This window comes from Crocuta crocuta, unplaced genomic scaffold (assembly GCF_008692635.1).
Source record: "Crocuta crocuta isolate KB4526 unplaced genomic scaffold, BGI_CrCroc_1.0 scaffold333, whole genome shotgun sequence".
Lineage (NCBI taxonomy): Eukaryota > Metazoa > Chordata > Mammalia > Carnivora > Hyaenidae > Crocuta > Crocuta crocuta.
The window spans coordinates 2819878-2844646 of NW_027532856.1; the positions used below are offsets into that span (position 1 = coordinate 2819878).

The 24769-nt window shown below is 35.3% G+C and overlaps 1 protein-coding gene and 1 non-coding gene across 3 annotated transcripts in view; one reads left to right on the plus strand and one right to left on the minus strand.

The window, feature by feature from the left end:
* Positions 1–24769, minus strand: part of INTS2 (integrator complex subunit 2) — a 53570-nt gene that overhangs the window by 10996 nt on the left and 17805 nt on the right. For both annotated transcript variants that reach the window (XM_077745527.1, XM_077745528.1), the window contains exons 10-19: positions 22709–22780; positions 22511–22625; positions 19899–19967; positions 18043–18177; positions 16541–16717; positions 15655–15763; positions 11067–11171; positions 8881–9045; positions 7623–7824; positions 3058–3183 (exon numbers count right to left, since the gene is read on the minus strand). In XM_077745527.1, the coding sequence (XP_077601653.1) occupies positions 3058–3183; positions 7623–7824; positions 8881–9045; positions 11067–11171; positions 15655–15763; positions 16541–16717; positions 18043–18177; positions 19899–19967; positions 22511–22625; positions 22709–22780 (1275 nt within the window). The remainder of the gene's footprint in view (positions 1–3057; positions 3184–7622; positions 7825–8880; positions 9046–11066; positions 11172–15654; positions 15764–16540; positions 16718–18042; positions 18178–19898; positions 19968–22510; positions 22626–22708; positions 22781–24769) is intronic.
* On the plus strand, positions 5216–5322 carry LOC144216300 (U6 spliceosomal RNA). The gene has a single exon (XR_013330623.1). It is a non-coding gene; the product is annotated as a U6 spliceosomal RNA (small nuclear RNA).

A 24769-nucleotide genomic window follows, 5' to 3' on the forward strand; every position in this document is an offset into this window, starting at 1 on the left:
ACCATTATGACAACAAAGTTTCCTCTGGACATGGAACTGGGATTGCTCAAGAGGCCAAAGAACAATTCTGCTGTAGCCATAGCAACATGGTAGATAATGAGAAAGAACAAGACTTTTCACTGTATATAACCTTTTTCGTTAATCTCCTTTGTTCACTTACTAATGTATATAATGAAAACTTTCATTATACATACATAAAAAAAGAAATATGATAATGAATCTTCAAGAACTCAATACCAAGCTTCAACAGTTATCGACATATGGTCATCCATTTCCTCCACACCCCCCAACCACTTTCCCACCATCAACACAGGGTTAGTTCAAAGCAAATCTTAAACATCATATCTTTTTATGTATATCTTTTTATATTGTTTGATATTTTTAAAAACAATGTGGATGATCAGTTGGTAAAAAATTAAATTTTAAAAATTAACAAATTTAAACGGAAAAACAGAACAAAGGAAAAAACTGCAATATATACATATATATAGAGAGAGGGTACACGCACTGGTATCCTTTATGAACTCTTACCAAATCAAAAAGATAACTGTTCCAATAAAAAACTAGGCTAAAATATAAAGAAGAGATGCCAATGGCCAATAAGCGTATTAAAACATTCAATCCAACTAAAATATGAATTAAAATGAGAATCAGAGGTGCCTGGGTGGTTCACTGGGTTGAGCATCCAAATCTTGATTATCAGCTCATGCTGAGCATGGAGACTGCTTGGGATTCTTTCTCCCCCTTCCATACTCACACACGCTCTCCCTCTCTCTCAAAATAAACAAACATTTCAAAAATAAATAAAACAAAATGAGAGTCAAGTTTTCACCTATCAAACTGAAAAATACTGTATAAAGGAGTAAAGTGTAGTATTAAACACTGCTATGGGAACTGGTACAGCCTTTCTAGATGGCAGAATGAAAATGAGTATGAATCAAAATATGAATATTGAAAAATATGAATGAAAATTCTTGAAAATGAGCATATTATTTTTGGCTCCATAATTCCATTTTTAAGAGTCTGCTCTGGAGCACCTGACTGGTTCAGTCAGCAAAGCATGCAACTCTTAATCTCAAAGTCATGAGTTTGTGCCCCACATTGGGTATAGATATTACTTAAATAAATAAACTTTAAAAATAAAATGTTTACAAAAAAACGAATCTGTTATTTTGTTTGTTTGTTTTTGAGACAGAGAGAGACAGAACTTGAGGTGGGGAGAGGTAGAGTGAGAGGAAGACACAGAATCCAAAGCAGGCTCCAGGCTCTGAGCTGTCAGCACAGAGCCCGACACGGGGCTCGAACCCACAAACCCTGAGATCATGACCTGAGCTGAAGTCAGACGCTTAACTGACTGAGCCACCTAGGCGCCCCAAAATGAATCTGTTGTAAGGATTCAATACTCAGTACATAATCACCACAGCACTACTGATGATAACAAGTAATAGAAATAAGCAAAATACCCAACAATAAGGATTGGGTTAAACATACCATATCTATGTGGAGTATTATGCAGCCAATGGATATAAGAAAGCCTATTAAGGGGCACCTAGGTGGCTCAGTCGGTTAGGTGTCTGACTTCGGCTCAGGTCATGATCTCAAGTTCGTGGGTTCAGGCCCCGCATTGGGCTCTGCTGACAGCTACCTCAGAGCCTGGAGCCTGTTTCAGATTCTGTGTGTGTGTCTCTCTCTGACCCTCCCCTGCTCACGCTGTCCTCTCTCTCTCAGAAATAAATAAAACATTAAAAAAAAATAAAAATTAAAAAAAAAAAAAAGAAAGAAAGCCTATTAATGTGGGGAAACTTCCACAAGTGAAAACCCAAGCTGCGAAAACATTACATATATTATGATAGCATAATTTGACAACTTCCTGAACAAATGGAGACAATTCAAGTGAAAGGTTACCTTACTTAAGTGGATTTTTAACACTGACAAATTATTTTAGAAGTTGTTTCTTCTGGGAAATGTTATTTACTGCTATTTTTCTTTTATTAGATACTTAGTGTCATTTATACTGTTCATTCTTTTGATTCCTATTTCCTATAAGACCTTGATCTCACCCAACCACACATCGCTAATTTTGCAAGTTTTGTCACTTCACGAATATTATCCTTCAGTTGAGGAGAGACGAGTACATTCATAAAGTATATATCCTAGTTAAGTCTTCTTTAACTCCAGTTTCCTTCCCCCACCCCAAGCCATCTAACCCGAGGCTTCTCAAGTAACCACCTCCATGACCTCTTTAGTCTAACATTCAAGGCCCTCCATAGTCTGACCCCAACTTAACATTCCAATTCTAAAGTGTGTTCCTTTCAACAACTTACCCCTCCATTCCAAGCCTTTTTCATTTCTATACTTTTGCTCACACTGTTCTTTTTCCCGCAATGCCTTTCTTAACCCCTTACCCTCGTCATTATAATATCTCGTCATCTAAACCCTATTTCTATTTAAAATACTACTCAGGTCCCACTTTGTCTACATCTCTCCTGAGCCTTTAACAGCATTCATTTTACACCATTCATCTGCAAATGACTATTATTCAACTTTTCATGTATTTGTATTACTTCCACATGCAGGTGATAATCACTTCAAAGGCAGGCCCCTCAACCTATGTTATCTTTGAAGTTACTTAGTATAGCAATTGGAAATTCAAATTATTAATGATGTGAATTAACTAAATCTGCCTCTTGAGGTAAAGTCACCTCAATTTAATTAAGTTCAGCAACTGGCAAGGAATTATAGACAAATTGGAATCAAGCTAATATCATAACTGAAAATGACAAAAAGATCACAGCTTTAGTGTACATAATGGTTCATGCTAAGCCAATTTTTAAAAGCCTTTTTCAAAAATGCTGACAACAAGGCTGTTTTACTAATCACATATTAAACTGAATAAAAGTTGACTGTAGACAAAAAAAAAAAAACAACAACCCACAGCTCATACCCCCAATTACCTGTAATAACACTAAGATATAAGTTTATACAGAATTTCTTCAATTTCAGTTGACTCTCCAAAGTATAACTCCAAAATAAAAATGAAATTCAAATGACACATACCTGTGTACCCTCTGATCACATCTTAGGACAATGAGAGGATCTATCATCAGGTCATTCTGAGTATACTTTTGCTGTCGTACAAACTTTATTGAAGGTTGAAGTGCATTAACTGTCATTACCCACAGCCTGATAAGAAAATAATCATATGTTCAAAAACAGCTATATTATAATTGAAACCTGGAGCCATCTAGTCCTAACTTAGAATAATACATCAGGAAAAAATTTATTAAAAGATGTGAATGAAGTTGGAAAAATTAAGAACTAGAGAAATCTAACTTAGTATGATGTCTCTAAAACAAATGAAGATAATAAACACAAAGTGGTTTCAAAAATCCTCATAGTTATAATGGAATAATCATGGCATATAAAAGTATGAATTAAAATCTCAGCACTTTGAAAATGTATCTGGCCTCATAAATCAAGTCATGGTTCCATATCATCATACTATCTCAGTGTAAGATGCCACTTTGAGATTAGACATCAGAACTATAAAAGTGATTACCAACTTGACTGCCTATTAGAATTACTGAGGGATATGTCAATATGAAGAGTATCTGATTTCTTACAGGGAAGTCCCAGAGTTCATCAGCCCCACCTTGCACACAGACCTTGCACACTCTTACATATGAGTGGAGAGCCAAGAGTCATCAGACATCGAAGTAAAACATCTAGTTTGAAAAAGATTAAAATATGCAAACAGAGGGGCGCCTGGGTGGCTCAGTCATTTGAGGGTCTGACTCTTCATTTTGGCTTGTCATGATCCCAGCATCATGGAATCAAGCCCCACATCAGACTCTGCTGATCGTGGAGCTGCTTAAAATTCTCTCTCTCCCCACCCCCTGGCCCTCCCTTGCTCTCTCAAATAAAAATAAATAAATAAAAATTAAAAATATACAAACAGAAAGAAACTTCAAAGAAATAGAGAATGCAGGAATGAGAAATTTTTCTTAAGTCTATAATTAATATCCTTAAAGGATAGAATATTGCATATATGAAATAAGAACAGTAAGCATTTAAAAATACTCAGGTAAGAAAGAACTCTTAGGGGGCGTCTGGGTGGCTCAGTCAGTTAAGTGTCCAACTTCGGCTCCAGTCATGATCTCGCGGTTGGTGGGTTCGAGCCCCGCATCAGGCTCTGTGCTGACAGCTAGCTCAGAAACTGGAACCTGCTTTGGATTCTGTGTCTCCCTCTCTCTCTGACCCTCCCCTGCTTACTCTTGCTCTCTCTCTCAGAAATAAATAAAACATTAAAAAAATTTTTTTTAAAAAGAAAGAACTCTTAGGAATTAAGAATATAACAAAAATTTTAAACTCAAAACAAAGAGAAAATAACACTGAGAAAATATAGAAGTATATTCAAAAGACAAATTTAAAAAGAGAGAAAATTGAAAAATCAGGGGGTTTAAACCAAGAGGCTTAAAATCTAAATTACAAAAACTATAGAAAACAGAGGGAAAAAACTATTGAAGAAAAAAAATATATATTAAAATGTCCTTAGAAATGAAGGCATTAAGGGTGCCTGCATGACCCAGTCAGCTGAGCATATGACTTCAACTCAGGACATGATCTCACAATTTGTGGGTTCAAGCCCCACACCAAACTCTGTGCTGACAGCTCAGAGCCTGGAGCCTGCTTCAGATTCCGTGTCTCCCTCCTTCTCTCTCTGCCCATCCTCCATTTGCACTCTGTCTCTCTCTTTCTCTCTCAAAATAATAAATAAACATTAAAAAAAAAATGAAGATGAAGGCATAAGTCCCAGACTAAAAAAAGGCCAAGCACACAACACTATGAATAAAAAAGACCCACACCAAAATACATCATCATGAAATTCCAGAAAATAGAAGAAAAAAAAAACACACTACAATTTAAGAGAGAAGAAACAATGGTTACATACAAAGGAGTGGGAATTGGTATATCATTGGGTTACTTAATAGCAACAAGGGAAGCTCAACTGATTCCGTGGAACAAAGACTTCAAATTTCTGAAAGGAAAATTGAGCTAGAATTCTACACCCAGGCTAAAGAATAATCATCACATGTGATGGGAAGAATAAAAACCCCCTCACACATTCAAGTCTCAAAAAATAAATAAGTTTCCTAAACTCACTTTCTCAGGAAGCAACTTGAGTGTGCGTTCCACTCACTAAAATGAAGAACTAGTGCTCGCTTCAGCAGCACATATACTAAAATTGGAACGATACAGAGAAGATTAGCATGGCCCCTGCGCGAGGATGACACGCAAATTCGTGAAGCATTCCATATTTTTGCACTGGGTGTTGTTGGAAACCAACTTGACAATAAACTACTTATTAAAAAAAATAACTAAATAAATAAAATGAGGAACTAAACCAAGACACAGAATCCAACAAAGAGAGACAAAAGCAATTCCAGGATGGCTACTGTGCATGACCCAAACTAAAAAATGAAGATGGAAAGCTATGAAAGGAATGTTTCCAAGAAAAAAATGTTACTGATATATTATTACCTGATGAGTTATAATTAATTGTAAAGTAAATTTCCCCTCAATAATGAAGTTTAGGGGTGAATTAGTAATTGATACAAAACAAAAACGGGGCGCCTGGGTGGTTTAGTCGGTTAAGCGTCCGACTTTCGCTTAGGTCATGATCTCGCGGTTCGTGGGTTCGAGCCCCGCGTCGGGCTCTGTGCTGACTGCCAGCTCAAAGCCTGGAGCCTGTTTCAGTCTGTGACTCCCTCTTTCTCTGACCCTCCCCTGTTCACGCTGTCTCTCTCTCTCTCCTAGAAATAAATAAAACATTAAAAAAAAACAAAAAAAAACAAAGGCAAAACAAACCCCAAGCAAATGGAAGAGGGAAGTATTACTCAGGGTTTGTGTGTGATGCATACAGAAAGGCATTTGTATAAGAAGGAAATTGTAATCAAAGGATATTACACAGGTCAACTATAAAATTAGGACTTATGTAGTCATAATAATAGGCACACTGAATATTGCTTCAACCAAAGATTTTGATACTACTGTGCTGGGAGACATAGAGGAAGAGAAACTATGTAGTGGGGGAAGAGGAACTCATGGGGGAGGAATCAGGTAAAAGTGCTAACTCTTTATCTTGTATAGTGGAAATTCATAAGATAATTTCTAAATTGAAAGTCAGGAAATCATTGTAATTATAATTAAGTTACTGAGATAGATGGGGAGACATAAACGCCAGAATAAAAAGGTAAAAGGGCTGAAAATAGTTGTTTTTGGGGAGCAACAGTCTAAACTGGGAAGGAATATATTATTTATGTTCTTAAGTTATGAGCATTTATCTGATATAAGTAAACATTAAATTCTAAAAGTACAGGGCCTCCTGGCGGGACTCAGTTTAAGTGTCCAACTCCTGATTTCAGTTCAGATCGTTATCTCACCGTTTATGGGATCAAGCCCTGAATCAGAGGCTGCTTGGAACTCTCTCTCTCCCTCTCTCTCTGCTCCCTACCCCCCATTTGCACGTGCACATGCACTCTCTCTCAAAATAGTAAATAAGCATTTTAAAAAAATAAAAAATAAAAAGTATAAATATTCCCAGACCTACTGAATCAAAATTTCAGGTAAGTCCAGCCCCGCACTGTTTTTACTAGGTGATTTTGGTTATTTTTCTATTTAAACAGTACTTTTCTTGCTTTTATTTCAATTCCAGTTAATATATAGTGTAATAGTAGTTTCAGATGTACAATTTAGTAATCCAACACTCACATACAACACGCAGTGCGCATCACAACAAGTGCACTCCTTCATTCTCATCACCTATTTAGACTAGATGTTTTTGATGCAATATATGGAACAGGAGAGATTCATCTTCCTAAAGGCAAAATAATTAACCCAGTGTTCTCTAAACTTTACTGCATGCCAGAATCACTAGGGAAATCCTTAAAAAAAAAATACTAATGGCTGACTCCCACCAACAGACCTTCTGATTTAATTGGCATAGGTTACAACTTGGGGGTTAAGGGTTTTAAACGCTCTCCAGGTGATTTTTAATGTGCAGCAAAATTTGAAGCTATGGCAATGGCTGGAAAACACAAGAGTGATCTAAATCACAATTAGCCACAAATGACCATACATGAGAACTCATTTTTAAAGAACTTTCTCAAGTTGGTAATACTTTAAAGTTTCTGGCGTACCCGGGTGGTTCAGTCGGTTGAGCGTCCAGCTTTGGCTCAGGTCATGATTTCACGGTTTGTGGGTTTGGGCCCCGCGTCGGGCTCTATGCTGACAGCTAGCTCAGAGACTGGAGCCTGTTTCAGATTCTGTGTGTGTCTCTCTCTCTGACCCTCCCCTGCTCATGACGTCTCTCTCTCTCTCTCTCTCATAAATAAATAAAACATTCAAAAAAAGTTTTTAAAATTACTTTAAAGTTTCTCTCTGTTTCTTAAAATAAAGTTTATTCTTTCCCTTAAAGTTAAAACAGCTCTTTAATTAGTGGTCTTTAGAAATTATTTATATTGTCAGACACTCAACAATTTTTTCAACATTTAAGTTTAGGTTATTATATACAATCACTGCTATACACTTATTTATTACACGAAACAATACACTGAAATTACCTTCTAGGCATCACAGTATTAAGAACCATCCATAGTTTATTGACCGTTTGAAGAATTCGCCGTGGAACCCCTGAATTCAACAGCTGGTTCATATTGGCTGTTAATACTTCTGCATACGGTATAAGTTCACTGGCAGAGAGCAGAGTCAAGTGTTCTAGAATCTGCATCACTTGTGTGTGACTTACTGGGACAGCTGAAAATGCTAAAAGGAAAACTTAGCAGTCATGATCTACATTCTAGACAACTTACCAAATAATATTTGGTAATACTGTCCTATCAGACTACACACCACAAAAATCAAGGAAACATTGTTGCTCAAAAAGCATAAAACTTTCAATCCTGGCCATAGTGGCTATACTCAAAATAAGAGCCCTGTAAAAAATTCATATCAAGTATAGTTATATCATAAAAAAAATTTTCATTTAAAAATGTACATTAGTGATCCAAAGACAAATGTCATTTCCTTGGTGATTCAGACTAATTTAAAAAATGGTCTGAAACATGAACATATAGCCAAATATTGCTCTTGGTAGTAACATTCATTAAGATTCAAGCTTCTTGATATCTTCCATCTGGGTGGCCCCCTCTATAGGATGTAAGTACCCAGCACACTGCTGTTAGTAAAAAGTATCTAGAACTATGCTTTTCAAGAGAATAGTCACTAACCACATGTGACTATTGAACACTTAAGAAATATAGCTAGTGCAAAATGAGATGTGCTGTGAATATAAAATACATACCACATTAAAAGACTTTGTATAGAAAAACAGTAAAATATTTCATTAATATTCTTATATTGATTACCTGATGAAATAATATATTAAATATACTGGAGTAACTAATTATTAAAATTAATTTTGCCTGTGTTTTACTCTTTTAAAGTGGCTATAGAAAGTTTAAAACTGTATATATGGCTCATATCACATTTCTACTTGTCAGTGTTTGAACATTATCCAATAACAGCAAGTACATTGCTCTATTCCATAGCATTTATTTCTGACCAGTTTAGGACCTTCCTAAAACCACGTGACCTGTTTAGTGATGAACATAGAAACTATGAGAAAACAGATACAAGCCTGTTAGAGAGAAATGGCTAAGACTCCTTAAACTCAAAGAAAATTACTTAAAATATATTGACCAAATATTGTTAATATACCCCAGAAAGTTTGGCAAATTCTGCATGATTTGAAGATTTCAATGAGCCTATAACATCTCTTTGTATTACAACAGGGTAAAAGGAATATCCAATTTACTATACCTTCTTGGAGTTGTTTAGGAGAGTGGTTTTTAGCATTATTGGTCAGTAGCATTCGCCTTAATAGGGCATCAGTTCCTGTGATTTCTTCTTCACAGATCCAATCATCCACAATGCATAAATGTGGGTAATTAGTTGCAAGGAGACGTAGTAAAGCAGAATGTAACCCTTGAAAATTTACAAGAAGTCAACTGGATTCTTCATTCTCAAATACCAAAATCTTCTCTCTTCCCTTACCCTTGTCCCTTTCATTTTCAGCAGGCCAAAAGAATGTGCACTTCTTGTGCAAGCATACTACCATTTGAGAACTTCTGTTCAGTAGTTCAGCTAGAGGTTCTACTTAAAGATCCCCAACTGATTTGATACACAAAAAGGTGGAAACTACTACTTTTATCAAAAGTTCTCAAGCCTTCTTCTACCCTATCCCAATATAAAAGTCTCCCATCAGGAAAAGTCATTTGACATAGCAATAGCTCAAGAGGGAGGAAGGAAAAAAAGGTGAAAGTCATGTCCACTGGGGGAGATTATGTACAGTTTGAAAAAGGTCTCACCAAGAAATTCTGATAGGCTTCTACAGACGAACATATGTTCTCTTCCAACCCAGTTAAGAATCACTGCTACAGATGGGTAAAATCAAAGTTGCCCCCTTGGAGTGCCTAAAAGATTTCGGGCACTCTATGCACATTTTTTCATTTCTCCCTAGCAGCCCTTCAAGTTAAGCAACATTGTCTTCATTCTACTGTAAAGAAACAGACTGAAAGACATTTTTTAAAGTTCCCAGAGTCATACAGCTAAGTATGTCAGCCAACCAAAGCAGTACTGGTGATACCTACAAGACAGTGCACTGCTCTTCCTTCAAGAAGAGTTAAGGAAGCTCAAAAAGAATAAGAAACTTCTTTTACTATATCAAAGTCTTGTTTGTAACAAGACTATGCTATACTATGCTTATACCATAGTTTGACTATGCAGAACTATTACTGTAAAATATCAATGATAAAATAAATAATTCTACTGTATAAAATGTCTTAAATAGATACATGACGTACTATTATGCAAAATGGCACATAAATATTGCTGTTATTATACTATTATCATCATCCTCATCAGTGTTGTAAGAGTGTCAGTAATAGTATTAGGTGTAATAAAAGCACTTTTCATCCAATCATCTCCTTATTATGCAACTTAAATCATCATACCATTGCTTAGCTCTAGTAGAGAGTCTATCTGCTTCCTTTGTCATAGAAACTGCATAAAATTAATAATTCTATTTGAAAAAATACTACAACAATCAAAAGTCATATTATTTTAAAGTTTAGACATCTAAATGCACAACTACCTGTATAGTTAAGACTATCCCAAAACAGTCACAATATGAGTGATAGTGAAAATTAATCTACATTTTATAATCTCTTCAATAAAATGTTACTTGCCAACACTGTCAAATACATTATTTCCTTGAAAAAGATTATGCAAAGATATAAGTAAATAAATGCAGACATCTGACTAAATTATGTGACCAAAGGTCATCTTTGCTCCTGCTTGAAACCAACCATAACAAAGAAAAAGAAAACTCCAACTTCAAAGAAACAAACAAAAAACCCATACTCAAACATTATAAAGAGGGTGTTAAATTAAGAAAAAAATTGAATTTCAAAAAATATTACTATATGTCTATTTGACAGTTTTACAGTAAAAATCTGTAATTGTATGGTATGGAATATTATGGAGCAATTTAAAGCAATAAGGTAGATCTACAGGTACTGGCATAAAAGTATTTCTAAGACTCCAAGAGAAAAAAGCAAGTCTCAAAAGAGATAGGGTATAATACCATTCATAGTTTAAAAAAACATTTTTTTTTACATTTGTGTAGCTATTAGCTTCAACCATTCAAAACTGTATTTTTATAGGTCAAAAAAAGTTGAATACCTGCAATTTCATATGGTTCAACTTACAGAAAAAAATGGAAATCAACTGACAGAAAAAAATGTCTGAAATTACATAACGAAATAAAACAGGTTTTTGAGGAAGGGGAAATGCAAGAAGTAAGACAGGGATGCAAAGAGGAATTTCATTCCTGAATTGTTGGGACTTTTTACCACTGAGAACCTATTACACTTTATAACATTATACACAGTATGATATTTTTTTAACAAGAAACGTTAGCAGTAAAAAGCAAGCAAAACAAATACCTCCCAACTCTTGCTGCAGCCCTTGAGCCTGTCGAATAAGGAATTTGATAGGAATCTGATCCATTAAAGAAGACGAATATGATTTGGGCTTTCTTTGCATGGCAGCTGTCAAAGATAAAAAGTGTAAGATAAAAACAGTGTAACAAACAACAGAAATCTTTTTTTTTAAATAGTTTATTGTCAAGTTGGTTTCCATATAACAACCAGTGCTCATCCCCACAAGTGCCCTCTTCCATGCCCATCACTTCCCTTCCCCTCCCCCCACCCCATCTGCCCTAAATTTACAAACAACAGAAATCTTAACCTTCAACCTAAATGGAACAAATAACAACATTAAATTGCACTTCATTCACTTAATATGTGAATATACTTCACAAAGAAATGAAGAATCATTACCTAATAGTGGATACACAGGAAAAGCAAGAACATATCTAAGGGGAAGATCTGGAAAATGCCCTTAAATTGAAACTAGTAGGGAGAAAAATCATGAGAGAAGCCACCTGTGTCTCCCTCTCTCTCTGACCCTCCCCTGCTCACGCTGTTTCTCTCTCAGGAAATAAATAAAACATTAAAAAAAAAAAAAAAAGTCCATCTTAGGAGAGGCTGACTGGCTTAGTCAGTAGAACATGTGACTTTTGATCTCAGGGTTGTGAGCTGGAGCCCCACATTGGGTGTAAAGATTATTTAAAAATAAAATCTTTTTAAAAATTAAAGGGGCACCTGTGTGGCTCAGTTGGTTAAGCGTCTGACTTCAGCTCAGGTCATGATCTCATGGTTCATAGGTTTGACCCATCCATATCAGGCTCTGTGCTGAAAGCTTGGAGCCTGGAGCCTGCTTCAGATTCTGTCTCCCTTTCTCTCTGCTCCTCCCCTGTATTCTGTCTGTCTCTCTCAAAGATAAACATTTTAAAAAATTTCTTTAAGTAATAATAGATAGATAGATAAATAAATAAATAAAACAAGTCCTCTTGATTTCTCTTCTATTTATGTGGTCTTAAATCAGTACCTACTCATTTATTTAAATATCTTTTACGGGCCAGTTTCCCTATTTCCAATTTCTCTTTACTGCATCCTTCACATGGCTGCCACAGTCCTCTTATTTAAATACAGATTTTGCCAGATCATGTGTCTCTGGTTACCTGCTCAAAACCCTTCAGTGGATTCCTATATCCCACAGATCAAAGGTACTTACCAATCAACACTATCTTTTTTTTTCTTTTAAGTATATTTATTTTGGGAGACAGAATGCACATGTGCGGGCAGAGAGAGAAAACAGCAAGCAGGCTCCATGCTGACAGCACAGAGCCTATTGTGGGCCCAATCTCATGAACCATCAAATCATGACTTGAGTCAAAATCAAGAATCAGATGCTTAAGACACTGAGCCACCCAGGTGCCCAACACTATCTTTCTTTGTCTCATCTCCATCTTATTGTATATGCCTGGCACCCTCACCTCATTCCAAGGTACTTCATTGTACACCATAGGATTATATGATCAACAAGGATGGTCATAGTTTAACAAAGCACATGTCATATACTCACTCTTTTTCAAATACAAACCACAAAGTGTAAACTCAACAAATTTTTTTGAAGACAAGAAGTACATTAAGTTCAAGCGTTAGAGTAAAGGCTGAGAATCATTGCTTATATAGACCGTATACCTCTTGATTAAACATAACCTCCCTTGTAGAGTAATAAATTAGCATCCTAGTTTTCCACACCAATTTTGTATGAATTCCATAAGAACATGTTTCAGAAGGCAGTTAAACAGAATAGGTTCCAAAGACAGTCAAAACCTGGTTCCAACACTTGCTAGTAAGGGAAGTAGTCTTAGAGCAGTTAGAAAGAAAAACAAATAAAAGACATCCAAATTGGAAAGGAAGAAATAAAACTGTCACTCTTTGCAGATAACATATGAATACTCCATCAAAAAACTGTTAGAATATGGGGCGCCTGGGTGGCTCCGTGGGTTGAGGTTCTAACTTCAGCTCAGGTCATGAGATCACAGTTGATGAGTTCAAGCTCCACATCTGGCTCTATGCCATCAGCACAGAGCCAGCTTCAGATCCTCTGCACCCCCTCAGCCCCTCCCCTGCTCGTGCTTTCTTTTAAAAATAAACCTGTTAGAATAAGTGAATTCAGGGGGCACCTGGGTGGCTCAGTCAGTTGAGTGTCTAACTCTTGATTTTGGTTCAGGTTAGGATCCCAGGGTTGTGCAGCCTGCTTAGGATTCTCTTTATCTCCCTCTGCCTCTCTCCCCCATTTGTACTCTTTCTCTCTCTAAAATAAAGTCTACTATTAAAAAAATCAATTCAGGGGTGCCTGAGTGGCTCAGTCAGTTAAGCGTCCGACTTCGGATCAGGTCATAATCCATGGTTTGTGGGTTCGAGCCCCACATCGGGCTCTGTGCTAATTGCCAGCTCAGAGCCTGGAGCCTGTTTCAGATTCTGTATCTGCCTCTCTCTCTCTGACTCTCCTCTGCTCATGCTGTCTCTCTCTCTCTCTCTCAAAAATAAAATTTTTAAAAAATTAAAAAATAATAATAAAAAATAAAAAATAAATTCAATAAAACTGTAGGATATAAAATCAATATACAAAAATTTATTATATTTCTCTACACTAATGATGAACTATCAGAAATAGAAATTAAGAAAATAATCCCATTTATAGTTACATGAAAAAGAAAAAACTTATTCATATAAGTTAAAATAAAGAGGTAAAAAACCTGAATACTGAAAACTACAAGACATCAATGAAATAAATTAAAGAGGACACAAATAAATATTTGTTATTTGTAATATATGGACTGCTTAGAATCAATACTATTAAAATGTCCATATCATCCAAAGCAATCTACAAATTCAGTGCAATCCCTCTCAAAATTCTGATGGCATTTTTCACAGAACTAGAACCAATCATATTAAAATTTGTATGAAACCACAAAAGACCCCAAAGCAACCGTGAGAGAGAAAAACAAAGCTAGAGGGATCATGCTTTCTGATTTTAAACTGTATGACCAAAGCTATTGTCACCAAAACAGTTTGGTATTTGCATAAAAGCAGACACACAGATCAATGGAACAGAGAGTACAGAGCCCAGAAATAAACCCATACATACATGGTCAACTGATCCACAACTAAGGAGCCAAGAATATATGAGTAAAGGATAATCTCTTCAATAAACAGTGTTGGGAAAACTGGATAGCCACATGTAAAAGAATGAAACTCAACCACCATCTAACACCACACCCAATGATTAACTCAAAATGGATTAAAGAGGGGCACCAGGGTGGCTCAGTCGGTTAAGCATCCAACTTCCGCTCAGGTCATGATCTCACAGTTTGTAGGTTTAAGCCCCGCATCAGGTTCTGTGCTGGCAGCTAGCTCAGAGCCTGGAGCCTGTTTCAGATTCTGTCTCTCTCTCTCTCTCTCTCTCTGACCCTCCCTGCTCATGCTGTGTCTCTCTCTCTCTCTCTCTCAGAAATAATAAAACATTTAAAAAAAATAAAAAATAAAATTTTGCTGGACATTAATTTATATAAAAAATAAGAGTGTATCTTGGTCCCTGCTACAGTGTGAATGGTCTGAATTCTCCCTCAGACCACCTCCTTGTAATTTATTCTTCTACAGTCTACTAAATCACAAGTGTCTTTTTTTTTTTTAAACAGAATTCGTTACATATGGATAAAAGTAAGAGACTATTATCTACTGCTTATTATTAGCCCATCTTATGAGTAAATTGACTAAGATTATAATTACAGTTATGGGATATCATCCATATAACCCTAATGATTATAGTCAGGAAAAAAAGGAGCTGAGAAATCCATAGTATACTTAAAACCCAATACTTCAGATAAATAAAAGAAACTGATCTGCCCAACATTGAAGAGTAACTTTGATTCATAGCTTTCAAAAAGTGAATCACTCAGCAAAAAAACAGCCCTTACAAGAATTTTCCCTGCATTATATACTCAATGCCTACGGCTTTCTAATGACACTTTTCATTCAAATATGGAACTACATACACTTAGCAAGCCTAAAACACAGGTGAATTTTCTTTTTCAAATATAGAACACACTACCTTATACCAATATCTTCTATGTTAAATCTGATCTTCTCATATTAAAGTAGCTATGTTTGAAAGTCCAATTCAGTGATAATTTTAATGGCAAAATCAAACTCTTCTATTGTTTTTTTATACTGTTTTTGAATGCTTGGTATTCTTCACATTAATGGAAGGAAGGCAGGAAAAAGATTGAAATCAAGCAAAAAAACTTCAGTTACACTTCCTTAATTTATAGGTACTTAGTAGAGTCACTAAATTGCTAAAATATAGGCAATTAGGCCATTATTAATTTAGTCTGCTAAAAAGAGGAGTGAGCCTCAAGGGGTGGTTGTGTTACCATACATACATGTATTTATGCATCAAAGTATATAATGCCTACATTGCAAAGACTACAGAATGATACTGGAGTTTATTAGCATATTGGACCTTATTTTCTCATGACAGCTTGAAAGGTTAACACAGTATAAGCTAATCAAATGAACCATCACTAGAAACACTCCCCTATATACATGTACACCTTACCTAAAGTCTTCGTGTTTGCTAGGAGAGCTTCCTCATAAGACAGTATATAATAAAGCACCAAAAGCTGTGCTGTGATACTGAAACGTTGATTAAGGCGGACATTATCACCCTGGAGATAATAATATAAATACTTTAAAATATTGTTAAACTTCATGAGTGCTTTTTTGATGGTAAAATCATTTAACATAGACTATTCAGTGTTACTGTTCCCAAGCTCAGATAGAATGGGAGGAACATTGCGATGGTTTGTATTAAACTCAGAGACAACTTGAAGTTTAAATCTGAGATGGTATGGAAGATGCAAGACAACATGCTTAACATTCTTTAAGACCAAAAAAAAAAAAAAAAAAGACTTCAGCTTTCCTCAACAGCAATTCTATCAGGCTGCTTCTGAAAAAGGTTTACTGGAGTCTTAAGTACTACCTGAAATCACCATGAAGAAAATAACTCCTTAAAAAAACATATTTTACATCTTATTTAGGAAAAATACAACCATCTCTTCCTTCTAAAAAATGGTGAAAAAAGATCTTCAAACTTCCCAACTGAATCTAAGTAGATCTTAGATTCCCAGAAAGCTAAACATTAAACCTCTGTTGAATGTACTGAAATGTCACAGAGTCCTGTGTTAAGCACACACTCTCTGGGACACTCTTTAGACTTTAAAACAGAGCTTTTTAAAAGAACTCCTCAAAAAGGGCCTCTTCAACAAAACACTCGGAACTAATACCATACCTATAAATTTCATAAGAGATATGAAGAAGTTTTATCCCATTTCAAGTTCAGAACCACCCAGAAGTCCTCCAATAATCAAAGAAATAATATGAAACAAGTCAGAAGAATAAAAGAAAAGGAAAATCAGAAAAATGTACAAGAACTACTATTTTACCCCAATGACTCCTTGGAAAATACTGAGGATCTCCTGTTCCGTGACTGGCTGATTTGTGGCTTCTGGATTAGATTTAGATGCTGGAGTAAGTATGGAATTTATGTACACGTCAATCAGAGGAAGTAATTGAGGATGGAGTGGGGTAGAAGTTTCACACAATTGTCTATAAATCCAGTCCTAAAAAAGAGGGTTATAGGCACTAAATCAATTTGGCAATAAGAAAAAGCAAGCAAAATTTAATAAGCACATACAATTTTACATGATTTATGAATCACTGAAACTATTAGCTTTTAGCAGTTATAAATACATTACCCACTTTCACAACTGTCTTTAATTTAAAAATATGAATTACTTGTTATATCCTCGTCAAGACTATTGTCCAGTGGAAGATAAATCTAAAATGATGAGTCTGGATTTTAAGTATGGACTTTGGGTTTTTAGTCTACTAGTTTTTAAGTAGTAGCAAAAATACTGTAAGTCACTACTATGTCTACATTTAGATATAGACCCCACAGTGCAGAGGAATTTAGGGAGAGGAACAGTTCTTTACAGCAAATCCTCAAGATAGGTTAAGAAAATGAGTTGCCTGGGTGGGTCAGTTGGTTTAGCACCTGACTCTTGATCTCCACTCAGGTCTTGATCTTAGGGTTCTGAGTTCAAGCCCTGTGCTGGGCTCCATGCTGGGCTTGGAGTCTACTTTAAAAAAAAAAATTAAAAAAAAAAAAGTGGCCTTGGCAAACACTTATGGGTATGGGAGACTATCACTTAACTACACATGGATAGAGGACATGTAGATATGGTGGGTGTGCGTTCAGATTCTTAATTCTTTTCTATTTCATTTATTAAAAATATAAAGCAAAAGATACAATCTACCTGGAAAATAACTTCACTAAATCATGAAAACAGGATAGTTAAAGGTAGTATATCAATACATATAGGGTTCATTATTCTTTATAAATAAAAGAGCCTCCAGAAAAGGCTCAGATTTCTTTACCTTTAGAGTTTATCCTTTTCCTTAGAAGACCTTTTAACTATTTGATCACTTCTCAGCCTTTCGGCTAAGATCAAGTGTAGAAGAACTTTTAACTATTTGATACAGCCAAATATAAGTAACTGACAATGTATCGAAATATGTAATGTTTTATGTTAGCTATCTTTCTGACAAAAGTACAAATGCTGTTCATAGCTGACAAGAAACTTTGTTTGGTAAAGAAAACCAAAGTATAGAAAATAGCAATTTCTTACTAAGTTTTAATGAAATAGCCACATGGTATTATTGAAAATTCAAATGGGTTAGTATCATTGTACATTTTGTCAATAACTTAAGAATTATATCATTTTAAAAATTTGACATTAACGTCCTAGTTACTATGTATAAATGGCTAGTAATTAGATATATTTCATACATAAAACCCACAGTAGAAGCCTATAAACTGAAGAATTAGGAAAAAAAACATTAACTTGGGTTGTTATTTGAAATATAACTATAAGGTTATATATACTTTTATTGACACTTTGTGCTTGGTAAAGGAACGACTCCTGAGAAGCTGGTAAATACAGTGAATGGGCAAAAATCCAGTAATGTTGGCACTCAGGTTGCTGGTGACAGGGACCCGAACAGCATGAGCTGTAACAACCTAAAAGGGAAAATAGTATTAATTCATATGACAAAACCAAATATAACATTATTCTGAAACAGAGAGGATTAGCAGGTAAACTGTCAGTAGTTAATACAAATGCAGTCCTTAGGAATGAATGAGAAAAACTAATTATTACGTGATAATATTTCTGAATGATGAGGCAGCATACATTTAGGAATTTGCAAAGCACTCTTAATTTTTTAAATTTGTTTTTAAACATAGATAGGTTGACTGTAATGTAGTAAGATAAAAAAATCTAAAATTTGGAATCATAAAATCTGGGCTCAGTGACTTTGGATAAGTCATTTTATCTTTGGAGTCTATTTTCACATCTATAAAATGGGACAATACAGTCTTCCCTGCCTCAAAAGGTTTTTGTGAGGGAGAAAAATTGCTTTGAAAAACATATTATAAAGTATCAATTCTTTATATGTGATATAAATTCTTTATATATGATATAAATTATCACATTGATATAAACAGAAATTTTTATTGTCATTCTCATTCTGTCATGCATAGACCTCTAATGGTTGTTCAGAAACCCTCCCCAAAGCCGTCTTCCAGTCAGTTCAAATATATACACAAAAAATAACTTATGAGTCTACTATAGACTATGTGTGTCTGTACATGGGAGTATATGTACATTGAGGAGAAAAAGAGTGTTTGTTATAGGAACGAGAATATTACCCTAAAAGAAACAACAATTATGCATCCATGAGCATTTGCAAATCTCAATTTTTAAGATAGATGTTATTTGTTATCTGAGATTTACATTAAAAATTAATCTGGGAATTAATTTTAAATTTCAGAATTGTCTCCTTTGCTGAAAAAACAAAATAACCTTAGGATTACTCATGGACAAAATAACTAAGACCAAATAAGAACATGTAAATATAAGAATAAGGAATGTAGACTCTAGCTTATAATTTAGTTAGAAATGAACATTACAGTCTAAAAGTTTAAACTGGTCTATATTTAGCTTTTCTCCTGACAAATCTAAGTGTTTTACCCTATGTGAGATCCCTACCATCAACATCTAAGGTCATACTCTTAAGTATTGACTCAAAATCTCCAAAATATGTAAATTTAAAACATACATTTTTATGTAGTACATAGCTTTAAAAGTAGACTTAAGGGGTGCCTGGGTGGCTCAGTCAGTTAAACATCCCACTGGATTTCAGATCAGGTCATGAACTCACAGTTGTGGGTTCGAACCCCACATCAGCTCCTTGCTGGGATTCTCTTTCTCTTTCACTCACTCTCTTGCCCTTCCCCACCATTCTCTCTCCCTCTCTCTCAAAAAAAAGTAAACTTTAGGGGCGCCTGGGTGGCTTAGTCGGTTAAGCGTCCGACTTTCACTTAGGTCATGATCTCGCGGTTCGTGGGTTCAAGCCCCGCGTCGGGCTCTGTGCTGACTGCCAGCTCAGAGCCTGGAGCCTGTTTCAGAGTCTGTGTCTCCCTCTCTCACTGACCCTCCCCTGCTCACGCTGTCTATCTCTCTCTCTCAAAATAATAAATAAATAAAGCATTAAATATTTTTTTTAAAAAGTAAACTTTAAATGGGATTTTTCTTTACAGAAGTTTCAGAGATTAAATAAACCATCACTGGAAACTAAAATACTATAGTATACTCTTAAACTGAGATATCCAAGTTTTCCCAAATGAATGTTGTAAAACAAAGTTAAAGAAGTACCTAAGAATAAAGTTAAAAGAAGTACCTGCTCAGTAAAAATTTCCTGTGTGAAGATAGTCTTCATCCTGCTCAAGGAGCTTGGCTTAATTACAATCTAAAATAACCAAAAACATTGTCACAGCATGTAAAAATATATGAAGCACACTTTAAATTTATTTACTTTCTAATGAATTTATCTTAAATGACTGGTATATAAAATTAATGTTCAAATACTCTATTTTAAAGTTGCTTCTCAAACCAGCATTAAAGTGTGTTTTTCCTCAGACACTGAACCAACATATAAAATACTTAGTAATATTACTATCAGCATTTCAAGTAAGTGGTAAGAAATGGATTATTCAATAAATGAAGGTGAAATAGCTACCTTTCTGGGGAATTAATATACATATAAATATATTTATATATAATATATATATCTGCACATACGATGCCATACCCAAAATAAAATCCAAGTGTACTAAAGATTTAAATCTGAAACATGAAGCCACAAAAGCAAGGAAAGAAAATATAGGTGACCATTTCTTTAAACCTGAAAAGAAAAACATATTTCTCTCTTTTTTTTTTTCATCTTTTTAAAATTCTTTTTATTTTAGAGCACCTGGGTGGCTTAGTTGGTTAAGCATCTGACTCTTGATCTTGGTTCAGTTATGATCTCATGTTTCATAAGACTGAGCCCCATTTTGGGCCCTGTGCTGACAGCATGGAGCCTGCTTGGGATTCTATCTCTCCCTCTGTCTCTGGCCCTCCCCTTCTCGCGCTCTCTCTCTCAAAATAAATAAATCAACTTTAAACAATTTTTTTTTCTTTAAGTAATCTCTATGCCCAAAATGGGACTCCCAACTCACAAATCTGAGGTTAAGAATCACATGTTCTACCTATTGAGCCAGGCAGGTGCCTCCCTCCTGTTTTTAAATTTATTTCTTTAATTCTTTTTTTTAAGGTAAACATTTCTAAGTGTAACAGCAAAGTAAGAACCATATAAGAAATACAAAATACACTACACACACATAAAAAGTAATTTCCACATGGCGCAAAAGACTAAGAAGAATCAACTACAACATACTGTACTTCTCCACTTTTGAAGACACTAAGGAGTATGAGATACACTGATGTAATAGTAACTTACCAAGAAAAAGAAGGAGGGGAGGAAGAGAATACTACCATATTACCAATACAGTCAACTGTGAAATAAAGCCCAATTTTGATACTGGGTAAATACGTGTCTTGAGATGAATGAAATATTATATAAGGCATAATGGCATATCATTTATACATGAAGAGTCCTTTTGAATCAGTGAAAGGAAAAATAAACCAATAATAATCCCTATAGGAAAATTAGGATAATGATAAGCCTTTTCACAAAAGAAATGAACCAGCCAAAACATAAGAGACTTTTTAAACTACCTATAAAGAAACCCCCACTATAAGCTGTAACTATAAAAAAATTAATTAAAACTACCACTTTGGGTGTCCTGGCTGACTCCTTCGGTAGAGTGTATGATTCTTAATCTCAGGGTTAGGAGTTCGATCCCTACATAAGCATGGAGCCTACTTAAAAAAATAAGTGAAAATAAAAATCTTTTCGAGGCACCTGGGTGGCTGAGTCAGTTAAGCGTCCAACTTTGGCTCAGGTCATGATCTCGCTGCTTGTGGGTTCAAGCCCCACGTCGGGCTCTGTGCTGACAGCTCAGAGCCTGGAGGATGTTCCAGATTCTGTTTTTCCCTCTTTATCTCCCCGTGCCCTACTCACACTCTGTCTCTCTCTCTCTCAAAAATAAAAATAAACATTAAAAAAGTTAATTTAAAAAATCTTTAAAAAATACAAAAACCACAGTTTCATTGGTAATTGATGAAATGCAAAGTAAGTGGAACCATCTTTCATCAATCAAATTTGTAAAGATTAAAAAGAATGGTAACACCCAGTGATGGTGAGAGTCCAGGTAACTGGCACTTTCATGCACTAATGAGAAGAGTTAATCTTTCCATAAGGTAATCTGGCAATTAACTTAACATCATTAAGTTCTTTTAGTTAGTAACTGCTATAACTTTTTCGTAAGGAGATTATCCAAAAACTTTTTAAAGGGGGTGCCTGGCTGGTTCAATCTGTAGAGTATGCGACTCTTGATCTTGAGGTTGTTGAGTTCAAGCCCCAGACTGGATATAGAGATTACTTAAAAAACAACTGTTTAAAGATAAGTATGTGTGAGTGCCTGTGTATGCATTTACATAAATAAGGATAATCATCTAAGCACTATTCAGAAAGTAAGAAAATCTACATGGCAAATAAGAAAGAATCCATTAAGAAAGTCTTGATTTGTCCATATGATGGACTACTATGCAGTCAAAAATAAAAATTATATTGAATTAGAACATTTTTTGATATGAGAATGTTAATAGTAGTACACTTCATATCTTGAAAAATGAAGTTATATTCTTCCTTTGTGTATTCCCAGCTTTCTATGTTGAACATCTATTATTCTTGTAAATAAATGTTTTCAAAGCATATATTTCTTCCTCATAAAATTTCAAACTATTAAACTAAAATTACTTCAAAATGGAAACAAAATGTACTGCACACTATAAGAAAATGCCCTGCTTAGAAACACCTTCCTTAGAAAGAAGATAGAAGAAAATTACCTTCATCCCCAAAGTGGAACAGACCAAGTCAATGATAGCACTAAGCTGGTTGCTGTGAAAGTACATAGCAACCAATAACAACATCTCCCCAAAAGAAGCAGAGACACCAGATGTACTGTTGAAACAAAAGAAAAAACATGAATTTCCAAAGAGAAGATAAGAAAAACTTAATAACTGAAACAAATAGAGTCACCTTACCTTTCAAAATAAGCTTCTTCTTTTATCATCCAACTGAGCCACACTACCATCAGCTGCTCCTGTTCAGGTGTACTACACACAACATAAGAGAAAGTCACTGGTTTATCAGATATACTAGCATAGGAATGAGAAAGCATTCTGGAATTATTTTTAGTATTCTTTTTTCCTTCTCTATTTTGAAATATCAGTTCAAATTAACTGCTTGTTGAAATGCCCATTAACTACCACTGAAATATGAAGTAGTTCCAGAGATGAATAAGGGCCTTTGCTTTTCTTTATGAATGTGAATAGTCAAACCCTCCTGAGGTTTTAATTACTGCATTTACAAGTTGGAGAGAGTGAACTTCCTCTCATTTTTTTGAAAAGCAAAGACTTTTGGGATTAAAACGTTAGAAGAACTGCATTTTTTAAAAAAATTTTTAATGTGTTTTTATTTATTTCTGAGAGAGAGACAGACAACATGAGCAGGGGAGGGTCAGAGAAAGAAGGAGACACAGAATCTGAAGCAGGCTCCAGGCTCTGAGCTAGCTGTCAGCACAGAGCCTGATGCGGGGCTCAAACCCATGAACCATGAGATTATGACCTGAGTCGAAGTCAGACGCTTACCTGACAGAGCCACCCAGGCGCCCCTAGAAGAACTGCATTAACAACTGCTATTTCATACAGAAAAAATCTAGTGTCAAAACAATCATCAAAAAATCACAAACTGAGTACGACATCAGTAATGACGTAAGTAAAATTTAATTTTGAGAAACATTTTGAGCAGAGGAATGCCTGGGTGGCTCAGTTGGTTGACCATCTGATTCTTGATTTCAAGTCAGGTCATTGAGCCCCACATCAGACTCTGCACTGAGCATAGAGCCTGCTTGAAATTCTCTCTCTTCTCCTGCCCCTCTCCCCTGCTTGAATTTTCTCTTTCTAATAAATAAAATGAAAGAAAATTTTTTTGTAAAAGGAAACATTTTGAGAACTCAAAATTATACAGAAATAAAGTGAACTCTATTAAAAAAAAAAGAAAAAGAAGAAAGAAGAATGGGCTTATGAGATACAAAAACCGATTATGAAAACATACCAACAATGATTTTTTAGAGGGGAATTTCTAGACTTACATCGAAAGGTTCAACTCAACTTTGACTTGTGAAAATTGATTTTCTTCTACTTCATTGCAGTGTAAATGGGTAAAACAAAAGCAACTGAAAAGCCTGCTAAACCAAACTAAGAAAATTTAAAAGATGATTCTCAACTATACCTAACTCATTGCCCTAATAAAAGACAGTGTTATGTAGTAGAAAGATAATAGCTTTTAGAGCATGGCGGGCCTCAGTCCTATCTCTGTTAATTACTGCTAACGTGATCTCAAACAAGAAATTTAATGATCCTTCTGAACTTTAGCTCTCCTACCCAAAAATACAGATTTAAAAACTCACCTTCTAAAAGTAATGAAGATTAGAGATAATGTTTAGAAATTAAGAAAAGAGAAAAGGAAGCACTTCATTTTATTACCTAACTTCACACCCTCCTAAAACCCCAAACTACATTAAAGGGATTTTCCTAAAACGGTATAAATGCATAAGATGATGATGATGAACACCACCAATACTGGAAGCAAGAGCATATATGGAAGACTGGTAAATGATTCAGCAGACCCAAGAAAGCAGAATACTCTACTGGCAGGAAGGAAAAGCCAATTCACTTTATACCACAGAATCTCCAAAGAGCTTAGGAACTGACAGCTCCAGGCAGTTCTGGGAGGGAAAGTAAAGACAGAGCCTAAATTAAAAAGGTCAACAGTCTATATAAGTAGTAGACCTCCAGATAACCTCCATTTTACACAATGAGACGGATCCCCATCCCCCAGCAGAGAGACAACTGGAGATTAATGCTCTGGAGATGGTAAAAGGAGTAGTCTCTGAACTGAGGAACAACCAGGGATATCTGGAGCACCATTTGAAAAATAGAATTAAGTGAATGATTATACTACAAGCTTAGCTCACCTAACCCTCACTTTTTAACTTTGCTTATGGGTTCTTGTCAGACCTTTACTCTCCAATCAAGACAAAA